Source organism: Aedes aegypti, chromosome 2 (genome assembly GCF_002204515.2).
Source record: "Aedes aegypti strain LVP_AGWG chromosome 2, AaegL5.0 Primary Assembly, whole genome shotgun sequence".
NCBI classification, from domain to species: domain Eukaryota; kingdom Metazoa; phylum Arthropoda; class Insecta; order Diptera; family Culicidae; genus Aedes; species Aedes aegypti.
Genome location: NC_035108.1, coordinates 4,131,229 through 4,148,289, shown reverse-complemented (window position 1 = coordinate 4,148,289; position 17,061 = coordinate 4,131,229). Strand labels below are relative to the sequence as shown.

The 17,061-nt window shown below is 36.8% G+C and overlaps 2 protein-coding genes and 1 long non-coding RNA gene across 3 annotated transcripts in view; 1 reads left to right on the top strand and 2 right to left on the bottom strand.

Moving 5' to 3' along the window:
* LOC5571453 (death-associated inhibitor of apoptosis 1) overlaps positions 1-1,638 on the bottom strand; it is a 124,335-nt gene extending 122,697 nt beyond the window's left edge. The window contains exon 1 of the mRNA XM_021839791.1: positions 1,430-1,638. The gene's annotated coding sequence lies outside the window, so the exon portion shown is untranslated. The remainder of the gene's footprint in view (positions 1-1,429) is intronic.
* Positions 506-973, top strand: LOC110675289. Its single transcript, XR_002499339.1, has 2 exons — positions 506-614; positions 681-973. It is a non-coding gene; the product is annotated as an uncharacterized LOC110675289 (long non-coding RNA).
* Positions 1,639-3,226: 1,588 nt separating the features above from the next.
* Positions 3,227-16,362, bottom strand: LOC5571452 (protein KRI1 homolog). The gene is made up of 4 exons (XM_001659655.2): positions 16,099-16,362; positions 14,564-16,044; positions 4,031-4,203; positions 3,227-3,963 (listed from the first exon to the last, which is right to left on the bottom strand). Exons 1-4 carry the CDS (start codon positions 16,220-16,222, stop codon positions 3,282-3,284), a joined length of 2,460 nt encoding a protein of 819 aa, XP_001659705.2. The 5' UTR covers positions 16,223-16,362; the 3' UTR covers positions 3,227-3,281.
* Between the last annotated feature and the right edge of the window lie 699 nt (positions 16,363-17,061).

The following is a 17,061-nucleotide window of genomic DNA, read 5'->3' as shown; positions in this document are numbered from 1 at the left end:
GGCGGTCATTTTCATAGAAGAACTGTCAAAGAGCTTAACGATCAGCTGTTTTTGAACGTCATGTGAATAGGCCTATTCGGGACTACGAAGCTGCTGATGTTTTCTTCGGTTTTATGAGAAAAACAAGGAGATATATTTTTTGCTTTTTTTTTTCACGCACACGGTGACAGTTCCTTACGAGGTTTTCCATAAGTGCGAGTGCTTTGTAAATCTTTTTGTTTCGTAGTCGCGAATACTGCTCTAAGTACTGAAATTTTCATGCCTGGCAACATTCACTGAACCAAGAAATATCATAGAAATTATTAAAAACGTCACTTACTTTGGCGATACTTGAAATCCCATTCATATTATGTGTATCCAATGATACTCATGTGGAAAGTACATAAAACTCATTATTATACCTCATAATATTCATTAGTCAACACTATATATTATATATGAACGAAAGTTATGTATGTTATCCGATAACTATTATGGGATAGGCACATGTGCAAATTTCATCGTTTTACTGGAAGTACTTTCATGATGGCGAGTTCGGCTGACCTGATAAATGGAGTGAAAATGATTTGAAATTGCGCACCATGGGATATTTTACGAATATGTGAACCTAAAGGGTAAGTTGAATATTCATAAATAAAACCATGAAATATGAATTCATTGATCTGTATTTGATCTTACAGCAAAGCAACAGAAAATTAAATTTAGAACGCCCTGACACCGTAAAACAAGCAAATGATCAGGAAATATCATCGATCCAATTGCAGATGAGAGAAATGGTAAATGCATGACCATGGAAGAAATGGAAAAACGGAAGGTGGACAATCCGGAGCACCCAAAATGGTATAGGAAGCGATACCCAAATTTAAGGATAGAAGACCGTTCAAACTTTGTTTATAAACCCTAATTTAAATTCGCTTAATCATATTTTATTTTGGAAGACAAAACATGCTGAATAAATATAATTAAATTTAAATTATATTTTTTATAAATTTCTCTCAAAATCAGTAATATTCCCCATTTCAATTAATTGTGCTATCATATAAATATCATTAACAAAATTAATATATGCCATCTGAATTTCACATAACAAAATCCAATGGTTCAAATAAAATTTTCATTTTAAATTTATGTGATCTGTCAGATGAATCCAATCATAATCAAGTCGGAATAGTTTATGTGATAAACCGATGAGCGTTATGTGAAAAACTACATGGAAAAAAACTATAAGTGTTTTCAGATAATATTGATATGATTCCTTGGTTCAGTGTTGGCCAACGTTGTGTCAAACGCAGCCATCAGTATGAAGCTTGAAAAGCTTCTTTCGATAATTTCCTGCTTTGCCCCTACCCTTGGCGTTGCTTATTCATGAGCTCATTGTGTAAATTCCACGAATGAAAAAAATGAAAAAGAAAATCCTCAATTCACTAACCTCGGAGGCCTTTCTTGCTCGAGCCAAATATCACTGATGGCAAACAGGAGCTTGCGAATCCATTTTCCAACTGTTCGACAATGGGAAATGCACTGAAAACTCGCGAAAAACGACGGAAAAAACACTCGATCGACAACCACACGACACAACAGCACTCTCGCACACAAAATCCACTTTTCGCAACTCTGTGAACGTGAACGACCTCGCGATGATCGGGCAAGAAACTAAAAGCTTCGACATGCTGTCAGTTTAACTGGCTGCGTACTAAACGTTTGACATTACGCTAGGCTAGGGTGGCTCAAGAAAATGGTGATCCAATCAACATAAAATTATTTTAATAAAGGTTTTAATTTAAAAAACAAAAAAGGTTTCGCGACTACTTGGAATTGAACCAAAATCTTGCGATCAATAGGCCCGTGCGTACACCTCGCGCAGCATGACGATGGACGATAAGTTCTTAGATACTACTGGATCAAAAATAATTGCCCAGCCAAGAAATTTGGGTTTATTCTACGACTGGCGTGAGGTGACAAATGTCGGTGTCGTATAGCGAGGTGACAATTCTCGACTCGAGTGAAGTGACTCGCCGTGCAAATCAAATGGAGAGTCACTTCACTCGAGTCGAGAATAGGGTGATATTCAAAACTGAAAAGGCAATAGATGGCTCTTTTTCAGTGGTAGTAAAAACGAAATCCTGAAGCAAAGAAAGCACCACGGAAGATGAACTAAACACAAAAAGTTATGTATTCACATTACACTTGATTTCTAATCACTACTTTTTTGATCCAGTTCCCTAATTGCAAGTAATTTACGTTTTTCATTATTTTCCATACATTTTGACAGTTCTCCGACTACCATTCTTCCATGCGCTTGTGTTGAAAGTTTGAGAAATTTGAGAATCCAGCGTAGCGCGATCAGTGGGTGGAATATAAACAACAGTGTCGTCGCTCGGCGGCCAGTGAAAGAAACTGAATTTTCTAAAGATGGTTGTCTGTACTTTTTGCCGCTGGCGCCAACTGTTAGCGTTTAAGAACGAAATAAACAGTCGTTACCCTATTGTCACCTCGCTATACGAGACCGACATTTGTCACCTCACGCCAGTCGTAGAATAAACCCAATTATCTTTAGAGAAAATCTATGAAACGAAATCGGTTACTGTAGTTACGCCCTTATGATACTAAACACAAGAAACTTAGAAACAAATTTTAATTATTCGCTCCCAAGACGACAATTCGTCCAGTGGGGTGTGCTGCTGTCGTCATGATGATGGTTGACGAGAGCAATTTCAAACTCATTCATAGTTTCAAAACATTCGGAACAAAATATTTATTTTTACCGCTTAAGTGAAATAATGTACGAAATAGAATGAAATTCAATGGTAGAGAATTCATTTCTCTACCCAAAGGTATTTTTAGAGGCAGCGGACAATGTTTCGAAACGTGTTTTATTCAAGTGCAAAAATCGCTCAGGCGAAAGTTCCAATGAAACTAACCTCACATATCCTGGTTTTCCAACCTCAAACTAGTGCTCCTACCAGCCGGATCTCATTTTTTTATGAAAGTAGTGGAATAATATAAAAAACAAACGTATGTAGAACATAGAGAATGAATATTCCTACCTTTTCCGCCTAACTGTTTCACTGTGAACCGTCTTATATCAGGAAAATAAAACATTTTTCTACACAGCGGCATGTGATGGATGCGTGAAAAATCAAATCTCTCATCATCTGACTAGTTGCGCTACCAAAGTATAGATGGCTAACAGTATGTTGCGTTTCGCGATTGGAGGCCTATATGATACATATAACATTTTGATAGTTTTTATTTACATTATACTTAACAATAGATATTGTTCACTTTTTTCCAAAACCCTGCTTCTTATTCTTCCAATGCTGATTTTTAAACTTTCCCCCTTTACGATCAAATTTCCGATGCTGGCCCTGATGCCTTTGGCCATCCTGTTGGCCTCTACTGTCGTGCTGGTTCTCACCAGTGGCCGCTTGCTGCTGGCTCTGATTTCCACCATATTTGAGCTTGTTGTGGAACTTTTTCGGATTGATACCGAACGCCCGCAGCCGACTGTCGGTGACATTCGACGGCGCCTGTTGGCTCTTGTCGAAGTGGCCCTTTTTGCGCTCATTGTTGAACTTCTTGGGTTTCTTCCCCGGATGGGGTATGCTTTCCTCGGCGGTTTGAAGTTCATCATTTTCCCTTTTTCGTTTCTTGCTCTTCTTTTCCTCCACTGACGGTGTTTCTTCGGTACTTTCTACTATTATTTCACTCTGTTCTTCAAGGTTTTCTGGCTTTTTGCTTTTCTTTTTGGATTTCTTGTGTTCTTGATTTATCTCTACTGTCTCAAGTACAGTTTTAGTTTCCTCTTCCGTTTTTGATTCTTCAGGCACCATCTGTTTCTTCTTTTTCTTTTTCTTCTTTTTGCTCTCTGTAGGAGTAGTCTCCGCAGTGTTGGTTGTCTCTTCATCGTCCAGTTTGGTTATTGTGTTAACTTTCTTTTGTTTGATTTCTTCGTCTTCATCGCTGAAAGTAACAAAAAAAAAACAATATTTTATTACAATGTTTCGAAAATATTCTCTTCTTAAATTACCTCTCTTCTTGCTGTTTGAATAAGCTGGGAAGAATTTTCTTCTTTAGTTCTTCGTTTTGAGCCTTCCGTTTGTAGACTTCAATTTCGCTCAGCTCCGAGTACTTTGGTCGTATTTGAACCGTCTTCTTGACGCTGGCCCATCGATTCAGTTCCCGAGTGTTGGCCATCAATATCTGAAAAATGATTCGAATTTTCAGGTTTATTGATTTTTTAAACTGAAGATTTCATATGGGTATATCATCATAATGGTAAAATGGTGGTGTAGATATAGTTCATTTTAGATTTATTTTAGTAATTCTCATCTGACCCTTCCTTGCCTATTATTTCAACGGCATCCAATGATCAGAGGAATAAAAAGTCTAACATTCCAATGATGTGGCAGAAAAATATATGATATTGGTGAGTATGAAACCAAATCCACAAAAAATCGCAAATTCTGCATAGTTGAAACAATCCTGCACTAGGCTAAGGAAACCCTCGTCCCAATACACCATGTGTTTGCAAGAAAATGTAACGATGTGCATTTACTTACGATATAATATGTTATTGAGATGCCGTCATTGATCCTTATTAGAACATTCTGGTATCGGCGCACTGCGTGATTGCAAGGAAGGACAGGTAGGAACTTTTTCTGTGTAGAGTGTTTGCGCGACTAGGTTGAATGCTAGCCAGAAGATGTGTGGAAGAGTGAAAGTGCAGTCCATTCAAGAAAAAGGGAACAGAAGAGCAAGCATAAATGAACAGGCAACAGTCCACTAGCAGGCTTCGCGGAGAAATCAAGGTCAATAAAGTTAAAGTTATTAGAAAAATCAATGATTCAATATTTATTTTAAAAGTTTACTACCGTACAAAACGTATAACTACAGACAAACTGACGTACCATTCCTTTTTATTTAGGGCGTTACGTCCAATCTGGGACAGAGCCTGCTTATCAGCTTAGTGTTATCAGTAGCGTAGCTAGGGGGTGCGGTGGATGCGGTCCGCACCGGGCCCCGAGCTCCTGGGGGCCCCAAAATCGCAGGGCGGAATTCTCATAACATTTAATATTTGACATAGCTTGTTGGGAACTGACAATTTGTAAGATCCTAGACAGATAATGAACATGACATGCATAAATTTTGAAGGAGACTAGGATGAATGATGTACAGGGGCCCCTTGATTATCACTTTTTTTAATACTTTAGAGATAGGTTTAGAGTGGGTCGAGGGGCCCGAGCGACCATGGCATTGGCCCCCCACAGTTTAGGGGCCTACACAAATATTTGTTTTGTAAGTTATTTTCCTTGATATTATTCAATCGATTTTACTTATGAGAAAACTGAGACTTCGATAAGCGACGTCGGTGGTGTAGTGGTTGCCTCTCACCCTAGTCGGTCGGGTATCAATTCCCGTCGACGCCGTTTGGAATTTCTGAGGCATAAATTCTCTGATCACGTCTTCCTTCGCAAGGGAAGTAAAACCGTTGGTCCCGGCTCATGGTTTGATGGGTTCGATATGTAGGGTCTCAGGTGTGTGTGGAGGCCTCCCTGAGCGTCCGTGTTTAGGCTTAGTACCAGAACTAAGCTGACGTAAAACTACAACTGATGCCAAAAGGTGTCGGTTGACCAGAAAAAGAAAAACAAGAAGAGCCTTGGATGAGGGTCGCTTTGGCTTTAGTTCCTGTAGATACTCAAGTAGGCTCAAATACCTAATTTAAAAATGTTGAGTCTAATTACGTCTTTGAATTTATAAATATTTATTTCATAAATTCTTATTTTCAATCAAATCTACCTAAGTTTGTAGTCCTCCAAAAATCTAGAGCATTGGTGAGCTTTGAGCATGTTTTTCATTTCAGAAATGATACAGACACCTTATCAATATGATGAATGAGTAGAGGCATAAATGTGTACAGTTTTTTGGATTTCAAAATATTTTCAAAATAATGAATTTTGTAAAATGTGTAAGCCAAAGATTTTGATATTTTTTTAACTATTTAGACTGCTGCAAATACTAATTTTTTTTTATGTCCTAGACCACTTGGGAGGCCCAAAGCTGGGAAAAATATTCAGGGTACAATGCACAGAGCAATGAATCTCTTTTGGTCTCGTCTCCAAAATTTTCGATTTTTTGAAGGAAGCGGTGGCGAAAGAAAAAAAATGTATCAGCCTTATCTCAAAATCAATCTTTCAGAAATTACGACAGATATTTCTCCAGGGTTGTTTCTGCTATAAAGTATACCAATGACTTGTTGAAATTGTTTTAGGAGGTATTTTGATTATTCTTAGAATAATCACTTATACTGAACAATCCCCAATGACTGCTCCATAAAATTTACTGTTAATCGAAATTTCTTCAGGTACCGTAAAGTGCCCTAATTCCGCGCATTTCATACAAATTTATTTATATATGGAAATACACATTAATATTTCAGCAACTTTTAATACTATTCGAGGCTACTTTGATTAAGAATAAGTTTGAATCACAATTAAAAGCAAATAAGGCATTTTTTCGCGGCATAAAAAAATAATCAAAGAAGGCCCGTCGGAGTAGACGTTATTTTTCTAATTTTCTTAGCGTCCGCGCTAAGACTGTAGGACAACAACAAACGCGATTTCTTTATTAAAAATGTTTCATTTTTTATGCAATCTTCCATGGAACTACTTGCTACAGATATGTTTCATGGTGCTTCTATGAAATCTTATCAAATATTAGCATAATTATTGAGTTTTATTCAAAAAAGTATTGCGCGGAATTAGGCCACGCCTTTTTTCATAATGCCCTAATTCTGCGCACTGTTCTTCGCATAACAACAGACAAGTAAAACATGCTATATCCGTCTTCACATCTGTCTATTTCTCTGAAAAGTAACTTTATGCATACATACGTTTCATGTACAAGCGGAATATCGGGAAAGCCCACTTAGGCAGCGTCCATAAATGACGTAGCATCTTTTGACCAATTTTTGACACCCCTTCCCCCTTCGTAGCTTATTTTCCCATACTTAATACATGATTCGTAGCAAAATAGTAGACTCCCCCCTTCCCCCTAAAATGCTACGTCATTTATTTACGTTCCCTTACAGGGAAAAATACCACGTGATTTATGCACAGCCCCAACAAAATACTCTATACACATTTAGTTTTTTTTCACGAGCTCGGCTGTGCGGATCTCGGTTGAAATTAGCCGAGATTCGGCAGTTTGAATTAAGTGTGTACATCTGTGCGCACAAAATTTACTTAGCATAATGAACCACACATAACATTGGCAATTTATACTCGTTTATGATTCTTATTTATATTATACAATCCATATAGAATTATTGTAAAAACAACATATCGTTCACATGTTCAACAGGTCGTAATTTGTAGAAGACCCCACAAATTACGACACACTCTCGGGAAATGATTCACGGAAACTTTACGATCTCTACATAATTTACGAAGCCTCCATACAAAAAGTATGATAATACGAGGGAGAGGATTGAAAATGGCCATATTTTGTGTGCGTAATTTATGGATGACCTATAGGTTCTTCTGAGGTTTCTTTTTGCTTAAAAAAATAAGTTTCAGTTACCCGTGGCATTAGTGGATACCATTAATTGATTTGCTTAAAACCCTTTGATTCCAAGCAATAATGCGAACTGGTCCTTGTATTGTATGAACAGTGCAGTTTGCTACAAAGCAAAGCCATGCTGAAGGTGTCTGGGTTCGATTCCCGGTCGGTCCAGGATCTTTTCGTAGTGGAAATTTCCTTGACTTCCCTGGGCATGAGGTAATATCGTGCCTGCCAAACGATATATACGAATGCCAACTTTGACAAAGAAAGCTTCAGTTAATAACTGTGGAAGTGCTCATAAGAACACTAAGATGAGAAGCAGGTTCTGTCCCAGTGAGGACGTTAATGCCAAGAAGAAGAAGATGGGGGTTTTTTCTCGACCGAATTGTCTAAAACTATGCAATAAGAAGCATATTTAAGCCAAATATGAGCTCAGTAGATTTCGAAAGAGTATTTCATTTCTAAACTTTCCAGTTCAGTGAATAAAATAATTAAATTGTTAGATTCTATGGGAATCACAACATAAAATAGGGTGCTAATATCACCCCATCGACAGAAGAATCGACGAAAAATTCATTCGTGTTGATCTAAAAATTTTTTTTACGACTTTTCTTAAGATGGCCAAATTGCCCCACTTTCCCCTAGACGAAATTCACACGTACCAATGCCACGGTTTTGGTTATCTTTATTTCATGTGATAGACAAAAAGTTAATAAAAAAAACTGAACGTAGATTAAAAAGTTACGGTCCATACAAAACTCTACGTTTTCTCATACAAAAAGTGTTACGGAAGGGGAGCGAATTGAAAATTTTCAATTTTAAGTGTTACGTAACTAATGGATGCAGCCCCTTTATCAAAATTAATGTTATTTGATTGTTTCATGAGTGCGCAGAATTAGGGATTCTTCTGCGCGGAATATGGAAAAGCGTTGAAAAAATGCGCGGAATTAGGCAATTTCAACTAGTGAACTATTTCAAAAAAATCACAATTGTAAATTATGAATACAGTCTAGTTTATATTTTTCCCATAATCTTGAATAGATTTGCTAGCGATCCACCCATAAAGCTTTTTTGTTGATGCAATACTAATTTTTAATTAACAATTTGAATCGTTTTATTCCTTAACTGCGCTGAATTACGACACTTTACGGTATTATTTTTTGAATCATTCTAGAACACCAATAAAAAATCATCAAAAATTTTTTCTCGGTTGACCTTAAAATACGAGTAAAATCGTTCAATAGTTCGCTTAGATTTTTTCATAAATGTTTGCAGAAATCCTAACTAAATTTCTACAGAATTGAGATTAACCATAAATCTAGGGAACTTTTTCCAGTGCTTTATTTTAGAAACTCTACAGAATGTTTTGAGCAATGCTATCAGGATTTTTTCTATTAATTTCTGAAGAATTGATTCGGGTATAAAATCATTTTGATAAAGCTAGTAATAATCTATCTGGCGTTCCTATATGGACGTCAATTCATTACGGGATTTAAACAAATTGCACAGATATTTCGAATAGGTCTATTTATTTATTTTTAAAGGATTGTTCAAGACTGCCTACATGAATCATTCTAGGAATTTATCAAGGTTCCAACCAAGAATTTCACTAAGGTGACCTTTGAGCATTTTCTCCTGAAAACCACTGAATGGATTTCTTGGCGTACCTTTGGCCAAGCCCGTGGTTTTCGCAAGTATATCTTAACCATTAACTGCAAGGATTCTTCTACGAATTATTTTACTTATTTCGAATATACCCTCATTTTTTTACATTTTTTTTCCTGGTATTTATCTTATAAATTTGTGAGAATTCCTCAGATAAATGGAAATCTTTTGGGATTTGTCCTTCATTTTACTCCAGTGAGCTATTTTTGAATTCGTTCATTACTACAAGGAGTTCTTCAAGTGGTTAAAGCAAAAATTTTCTTAGAAACCCCTTAGTGGTTGTACCTGTTTTTATAGCATTCTTTCAAATATGCTTGCAAAATTTCTTCTAAGACTTCGTTTACAATAAGTTTACAATTTTACTTACAAATTTCGGTTTTATCCTTGTGTGAATTTGTTCCGTTATTGTGCTATGCTCATTCCGAGGCTTATTCTTTTATCTGTGATTTAGATGTAGTTTTTAATGTATTCCATTTAGTTTTAAGATTAACTTACGATCTGTGATTATATCTGTGATACACACTTAGTTTTAGTTCATTTTATCATATAAGTTTGAAATTTAACTCCAAATGTTCTTTGAATTCACTTGATTAGAAATAATTGACCTTTCATCTTGCTATCCGACGTCAAATCAGTAATCACGCTACTTTTACACAAAAGATTTCTCCTTATTGTTCTTTAGCTGACTTGCATTGTCACTATTGACCTATTGCAGGCAGTGCTGGCAGCAACACCCGGGTATGGGTGATTTTTCACAGGCAGAGATTATGTTGACCATTTACGATCACAATTTTTGTTACAAATATTGGGTTTGAATTTGAAACTTGTAACCTTCTGAGTTATTGAATCGCCAAGTGGCTCGGTAGCTTAGTTGGTAAAGCACTCGTCTGGCATACAAGAGTCGTGGGTCTGAATCTCACCTGAGCTCATACCTCTATTTACTTAATTAAGGGTTGCTGAATCCATTGCCGTTTACATAAATATCATAGCACGTCTAGTTTTTGAGATATTGATTGTTGAAAATGCAAAAAATGACTATTTCAACCAACTTGGATGCAAGTTTGCCAGCTTGTAAGGTAATTTATTTGCTTAATTTGCCACAGAATTCAAACTCTACGTGTATAACAATACTTATCATCAAAGTTTATAATTTCGATGCGGAAAAGTTATTTTTTTTTAAGGTTTAGAAAAGTATTGTATTTTGCCATATAAGAGAAACGAAGAATTTTGTATGGAGACTGCAAGCATGTTAAAAAAATCTATTTGATCTAAATTTAATCGTAAAATTTCAAACAAAATATATCTAAAACGAAAGTTTAGGTCCTCTTTTGCATGCTCGGTGGATGAGATCACAAAAAAATTTGATAAAATATACTTCAAATTTTAGATAAACATCAATAAAACCAATGTTTTATACAACTTTGGGATGTGTAGCTAAAAACTGTGACGTGCTGGGAAATTTCTGAGAACGGCATCAGATTCAGCAACCCCAAATCTACTAGAGACACATAATTTGATCCTTGAGACACGCGAAAATGTCATTTTTGTTGCGCTGTGTAATTCATCCATCTTTACCACGCGTAATGAGTTAATTAATTTATGTATTGAACGTTTTCGAAAAAAATTTGAAAGTACGTGTGAGTTCGGTAATAAAACATTTTTGCAAACCTCCTTCGGGAAGGGGCCCCCAAATCTGGCTCCGCACCGGGCCCCAAAGACTCTAGCTACGCCATTGAGTGTTATTGTATGCACTTCCACAGAGTTCCTTTGCCAATTAACCATTCTTGTGTTCGTATATCGTGTGAAAAGCACGAAGATGCTCTACGGCATACTGGTGGCCAAAGTGCGGCCCACTGGTCGCACGTGTTGTCTAGATCTCCTAAATGTGACAAACTTCGTACAATTTTTCATCAGGAGGCTGTACTACCCCTAAAGTTATTATGAATAGCTTCGATCAGAAATAGATTGCAGAATGAGCCTGAGCACCACTTACTATGCCATGGCTGCCCAATAGGGTGCGGCTTATTTTTCAAAAGTTCTCAAAACCAAAAATTCGTATGCTCTACTGAATTCTCATCACATTAAAAGAGAAACCTCAAAATATGAGCCAAAAATATTAACATTTAGAGGGGGCCCAGATAGCCGTAGCGGTAAACGCGCAGCTATTCAGCAAGACCAAGCTGAGGGTCGTGGGTTCGAATCCCACCGGTCGAGGATCTTTTCGGGTTGGAAATTTTCTCGACATCCCAGGGCATCAAGTATCTTCGTACCTGCCACACGATATACGCATGCAAAAATGGTCATTGGCATAGTAAGCTCTCAGTTAATAACTGTGGAAGTGCTCATTAGAACACTAAGCTGAGAAGCAGGCTCTGTCCCAGTGGGGACGTAACGCCAGTAAGAAGAAGAAGAAGGTGGTGCAAGCGTCTTGAAGGTGAATTTTCAAGTTATGAAAAATTACCTTCAGTGAAATAAACATAACTTTGTAATTTTTCAACCGATTTTAAAACTTTTAGCATAAATAGCTTTAAAATTAAATTTGTAAAAACTTTGTAGAACATCGAATTTATCTAAAATCAAAACTAGTCTTTGTTAAACATACTTTTATCCAAATTTTTCCTCATTTTACTAAAAAAATCATTTTTGTTTGACCATAACTTCATAATTACTCAATCGATTCTGAATCTTTCTTCATGTTTTTGAAGAAAATTTATTTGTTTTTAAATTGTTCATACAGCACTTTTTTCTTAAAAATGGTTTTGACTTAATAATTCAACAAAAATTAACCAAAAACATGATTTTTCAATGAAAAAATCAAATTTTTATTGATTATTTAAGTTTTTTCGCCGAAAATTGCATTTTTTCTATTGAACTTAAATTTATAAAGCATCTTGCTTTAATTACGAGTTGAATAGTGCATATATAATTTTACATACGCAAAAATATTTTTGTTGCAGAATTATTTCAAAATTGTTGCAAAGTCACTTACAAAGGTTAAACAAATGAGAAAAACCAGTTTCAGCTTTAGAGATAATATTTAACTGGCAAATAATTAAAAAAAACTGGCATTTTTCGTTAAAAAATCATGTTTTTGTTCAGTTTTTGCTGAAAAACTTGGTCAAGACATATTTTTAGTGAAATGTGATGTATGAAAGGTTTGGAACCAATTGAATTAGCTTCAAAATCATATAAAAAGATTTGGAATCGGTTGAGTAATCATGAAGTTATGGTCAAAGTTGAAATTTTTAGAAAAATGAAGAAATTTTTTGAATAAATTACTTATAACTAAAACTATTTTTGATTTTAGACAAATTTGATGTTCTATAGAGTTTTCATAAATTTAATTTTGAAGGTATTGATGCTAAAAGTTTCAAAATCGGTTGGAAAATAACAAAGTTATGTTTACTTCACTGAAGGTCATTTTTCATAACCTGAAAATTTACCTTCAAGACGCTTGCGCCACCTCTAAATTTCAATATTTTTGGCTCAGATTTTGAGGTTTCTCTTTCAATGTGATTAGAATTCAGTAGAACATACGAATTTTTGGTTTTGAGAACTTTTGAAAAATAAGCCGCACCCTACTGCCCAAAGCACAGTCTGGGACTTCATTTTGTGCGGCCTGCGAACTGATTGAAGAGTTTTATCATATTTGACCCGCTGACTATTGTACCAACTTGGAGTTAGAAGATAGCTTACTATTTAATTTTAAATTTATATTTAAGCTCGATAATTGTTAAAATTATTTGTTCGAATCTTTTTAAACACTCAATTTATGACATATTCAAATCTTTCATTTGAAATTCAAAAAAATCTAGATCATTTCGTGAGATATTAACGAATAAAATTGTTCTACACATAAATCTAATTCGAGAAGATCGATCTGAGGTTCATTATAAAAAAAAAACAAGTTTATAAGATTGACCTTTTTACGATGCCCAAGTATCCGAATAGCACTTTAATTCACCCTGCATGCTGATATAATATTATGCTGGAACATAAATATTCTCACAAATTCCTAGAAATTATGCTTACTATCTTATGGGTGTGATTTTTGTATGATTTTTGACAAGATTATAAAAAACTTATCACAAAATCTAGGATTCTCACAGAATCTTCAATAGGATTCCATAGACTTCTAGCCAGTATTTTCATCGAATGCAATGCGCAATTTCCAAAAATCTTGGACTAGGATACAATATAACCCTAGGTAAGATTTTGATGGAATCTGAGGTAAGTTAATAAGAGGATTATGATCGGATTCCTTTTGAAATACTGAATAGCATTCTCAAACATTTCAAGGAAGGATTTTGAAATCAATATGGAGTGAGATTTGGAAGGAATTCTAGGCACAATTCTCACTTAATTCTGAACGAGAGTTATAAAATCAAGTATCTAAAAGTATGGTAGATTGTTCAAAATATCCTTCAGCAAGATTGTTGTATGATTTCGAAGATTCTCCTACAGAAATTTGTTTCGTTTTCTGACTTTTGTCAGACTTCATGCGAATGCATTTAAAAACATGGCATGCTACACAACATCGTTTCTGCGATTTGGTCCGAGGTCGAAAAAGGTTGGGCCGTTCTATGCCCTAAAAGTCGAGAAAATTTCCATTGCAAACAGATCAACCAATTGGATTCGAACCCACGGCTCTCAGCTTGGTCATGCTGAAGAGCTGCGCGTTTGCCGTTACGGCTATCTGGGCCCCAGACCTAACACTTTGAACAAATTATCATTAAAAGCATAGTCGCGAGAAATTGAAATTTGAAATTTATTTAAAATTACGTCAATCACGAACAAAAGCGATTCAAGCTCTGCACATGGCGGATTAGCCACCTATCATATATTGGACCGTTTAAAAGATAAACAGTGATGATATCGTGATGTCTATTTGTCTGTAATATAACCTAATTATAGATAGGATAGATAGATTATAGATAGGACAATCTTTTGACTGTCCTACCCAATTCTCGCGCCATTGAGTGTTACAGTTTTGAAATTACTCTTGCTTTTTGAAAAACGATTAGTCACAGTCCATATAGGACTCTCCCCTAAGTATTAAACCTTTATCAAACCTTTATTAAACCTTTATCAAAAATATTGTCTAGCCTTGTATTTTGAGTTTACCCTTGCTTTTTTTCTTTAGTTTGACACTGTAATTTAGTTTTCAATTAATAACTATTTTGTACGTTCTATTTTCACATCCTACATATATATTTCAAAATCAGCTTCCTTGACCTTGTAAAAAGTTTTTAAACTAATAGGTTATCGTCACAAATAAATAAACATACATACATAAACATACATACATTAAACATTATTCAAAAGTTTCACTTACCTCTTCTATAGACAATCCGAAATCGTTCGGCACCGTTTCCACATAGCGGAACCGACACGGAGTGTCTCCAATTATGTCCTCGTAATCGAGCTTGTAGTACTCATCGATGTATTCGCCGTAGGTATTCTCATCTTCCGGATCAAATAGAGGCTTCTCCTTCTTCAACACCTCCGCAAACTTCGACATCTTCTTCCCTTTCTTTTTCTTCTTGCCGCCAGTGGCTTCCAGCAGTTCTTCCTCCAAGTTTTTCTTATCTTTCTTCTTCTTTTGATTCTCTTCGTAATCTGCGTCCATCACGAAGTCATCATCCTCACAGTACGGACCGTCGTCCTCTTTCTCCTGTTCGTCCGAGTCAACCTTCTCTCGGTCGTAGTTCTCGATTCCGAGCTCCTCGTCCAAATCTGGGAATTCCGGCTTCTGATCGCCTTCATCGATTCCGTAGTAATTGTCATCAAACATTCTCTGCATCCTTCGATCGTGCTCTTCCGGATCGAAATCCGATTCGAGTTCTTCCTCATTTAAGGTCATATTCTCGGTCGCAGCAATTTCTTTCAATTTTTGAATCCTGTCCTTGATTTCCTGCAATTTAATCGCCTTCAGCTCTTCCAGCTCTCGCTTCTGCTGTTCTTTTTCACGCTGCTTACGCTCTTTCAAAGCTTGTCGCTGCTCTTTTCGCTTGTTTCGCTCGATTCGAACCGATTCTTCCACATTTCTGGGGTATCTTTTGATAAACTCCGCATCCGGTTCCTCAAATCTAAAATTGTACTGCCTTTCGTACTCCTCTTGCTTTTCCAGCTCTTCTTCGTCCTCTGAAGTTGCCACGATGTCATCGTAAGTCGGAACATCCCCTGAACTGTCCACGAATCGCTTATTCAAAATGTAATCCTTCAAAAACGCGTCCTCCTTAGACAGTGACTTGCTGCTCCAAAACTCCTTCAACGGTTCCAAAGGCTTCACTTCCTCCGAGGGCGCTTCCTTCGCCTTCTTATCCGCCAGCCAAGACAAATAATCTGCCTGATCTCGTTCGGTATCTTCCTTGCTCTTGTTCCTTTCCTTCAGCAGTCCCCCTTTGCTGTCTTCTTCGTCCTCATCGTCGGTATCAATCTTGCTCAGCGCCCGCCTAATCTCGTCCTTAATCTGCTCCTGCTGCTGAACCAACGACGGAGATTCCGGCCTCGCTTGCTGCATCGGATTCTCATCTTCGTCCTCGTAGACGCCACCCTTCTCCAGAATCACCTTCCGCTCGTAATCCTTCAGGGTCATCGGTTTCTCCTTTTTCTTCCGCTTCTCCAAGGCCACTTCCTCCACTGGTTTGACATTCTCGAAAAACTGCGGCTTCTCCTCGTACTTTGTGGGATCTCGCCGTTTCAAATAGGCCAACGTCCGGAAGAACTCCTTGTCGAACTCCGGGTCAACCACTTCCTCGTCCGTCGTTTCATCCTCGCTGGAGGACGACTCACCCTCGGATTCAAGGTTTTTCACTACAAATCAAGAGTTAAGAAACGGCGAATCTACGAAGAAATCCAGATACTCACATTGGCCCAGAACTTCCTTCTTGCGGAATTCGTCGTAGTGCTTGGCGTAGCTCTTGTTGGTTTTAAACTCGATCTGATCGTCCTCCTCTTGATCCGATTCGTGAAATAGTAGAATCTTACCCATTGTCTTCGCACCGTTCTAATATGTTTTTGTGATAATTTTAAACAAAACTCTGTAAAATTTATAACTTTTTTAACTCTAATCGTCGGAGCACATGTTGATATAAGTGCGGTGAACGAATGTTTGTATGTAAAACTGACAGCATAATTTTAGTAAATAAAACTGTCCGTCAATAAGCGAATGACGTTTCCCGGGATCGAAAGCTTCTTTTCGGCTGCGTATTGACTTCGCAGCACTAAACCGTATTCGCACCTGCTCACGCGATGCGAAGTTATCTGGATGCGAAGCTAAGGGTTTATTCACAAATTTCATAACGCCGAAAATGACCATTTTTGACACCCACCCACCCCCTCGTAACACTTTTTGTATGAATGTTATACATGTTTTGTATGAGCTGTAACATATTGAGGACACCCACCCACCCCTTTCAGCGTTATGAAATATGTGAATGGGCCCTAATGTCAAAGTCGAAACAATGGGACGGCGGCTGTGACGACTCCGGGCGGCTTTGACAGATGTAAATAAGCGGCTAAACTGACCTCTTACACACTAAGTCATTATTGACGAACTTCAATGAAATGTTATACAGCTGGCGAAATTAATATTTCTGACGTCGAAATTTCACTGAAAACTGTTTTATTTTTATCAATTATGATGTGTGTTACTCTAATTTGGCAAGTAATATTGATAATCTTTGTGAAGTCTCATTTATTTTGATGCATGTGGTGTAAGAAATCAAGAGAGTTTTTATACTTTGTTCTGAGCAATTTTCTCTAACTGTGTAAATAAGTTCGCAGCTCTAAACAGAACTGCGAGCGCATTCTGGATTTTACCAAAAAATA

Bases quoted from the DNA above. Each gene is read 5' to 3' on its own strand.
- LOC5571452 (XM_001659655.2), bottom strand. From the start codon at position 16,222: ATGGGTAAGATTCTACTATTTCACGAATCGGATCAAGAGGAGGACGAT. The intron at 4,204-14,563 runs GTAAGTGAAACT...ATCATTTTTCAG, and splicing joins TCGGATTGTCTATAGAAGAG to ATATTGATGGCCAACACTCG. The intron at 3,964-4,030 runs GTAATTTAAGAA...TGTTACTTTCAG, and splicing joins TTCAAACAGCAAGAAGAGAG to CGATGAAGACGAAGAAATCA.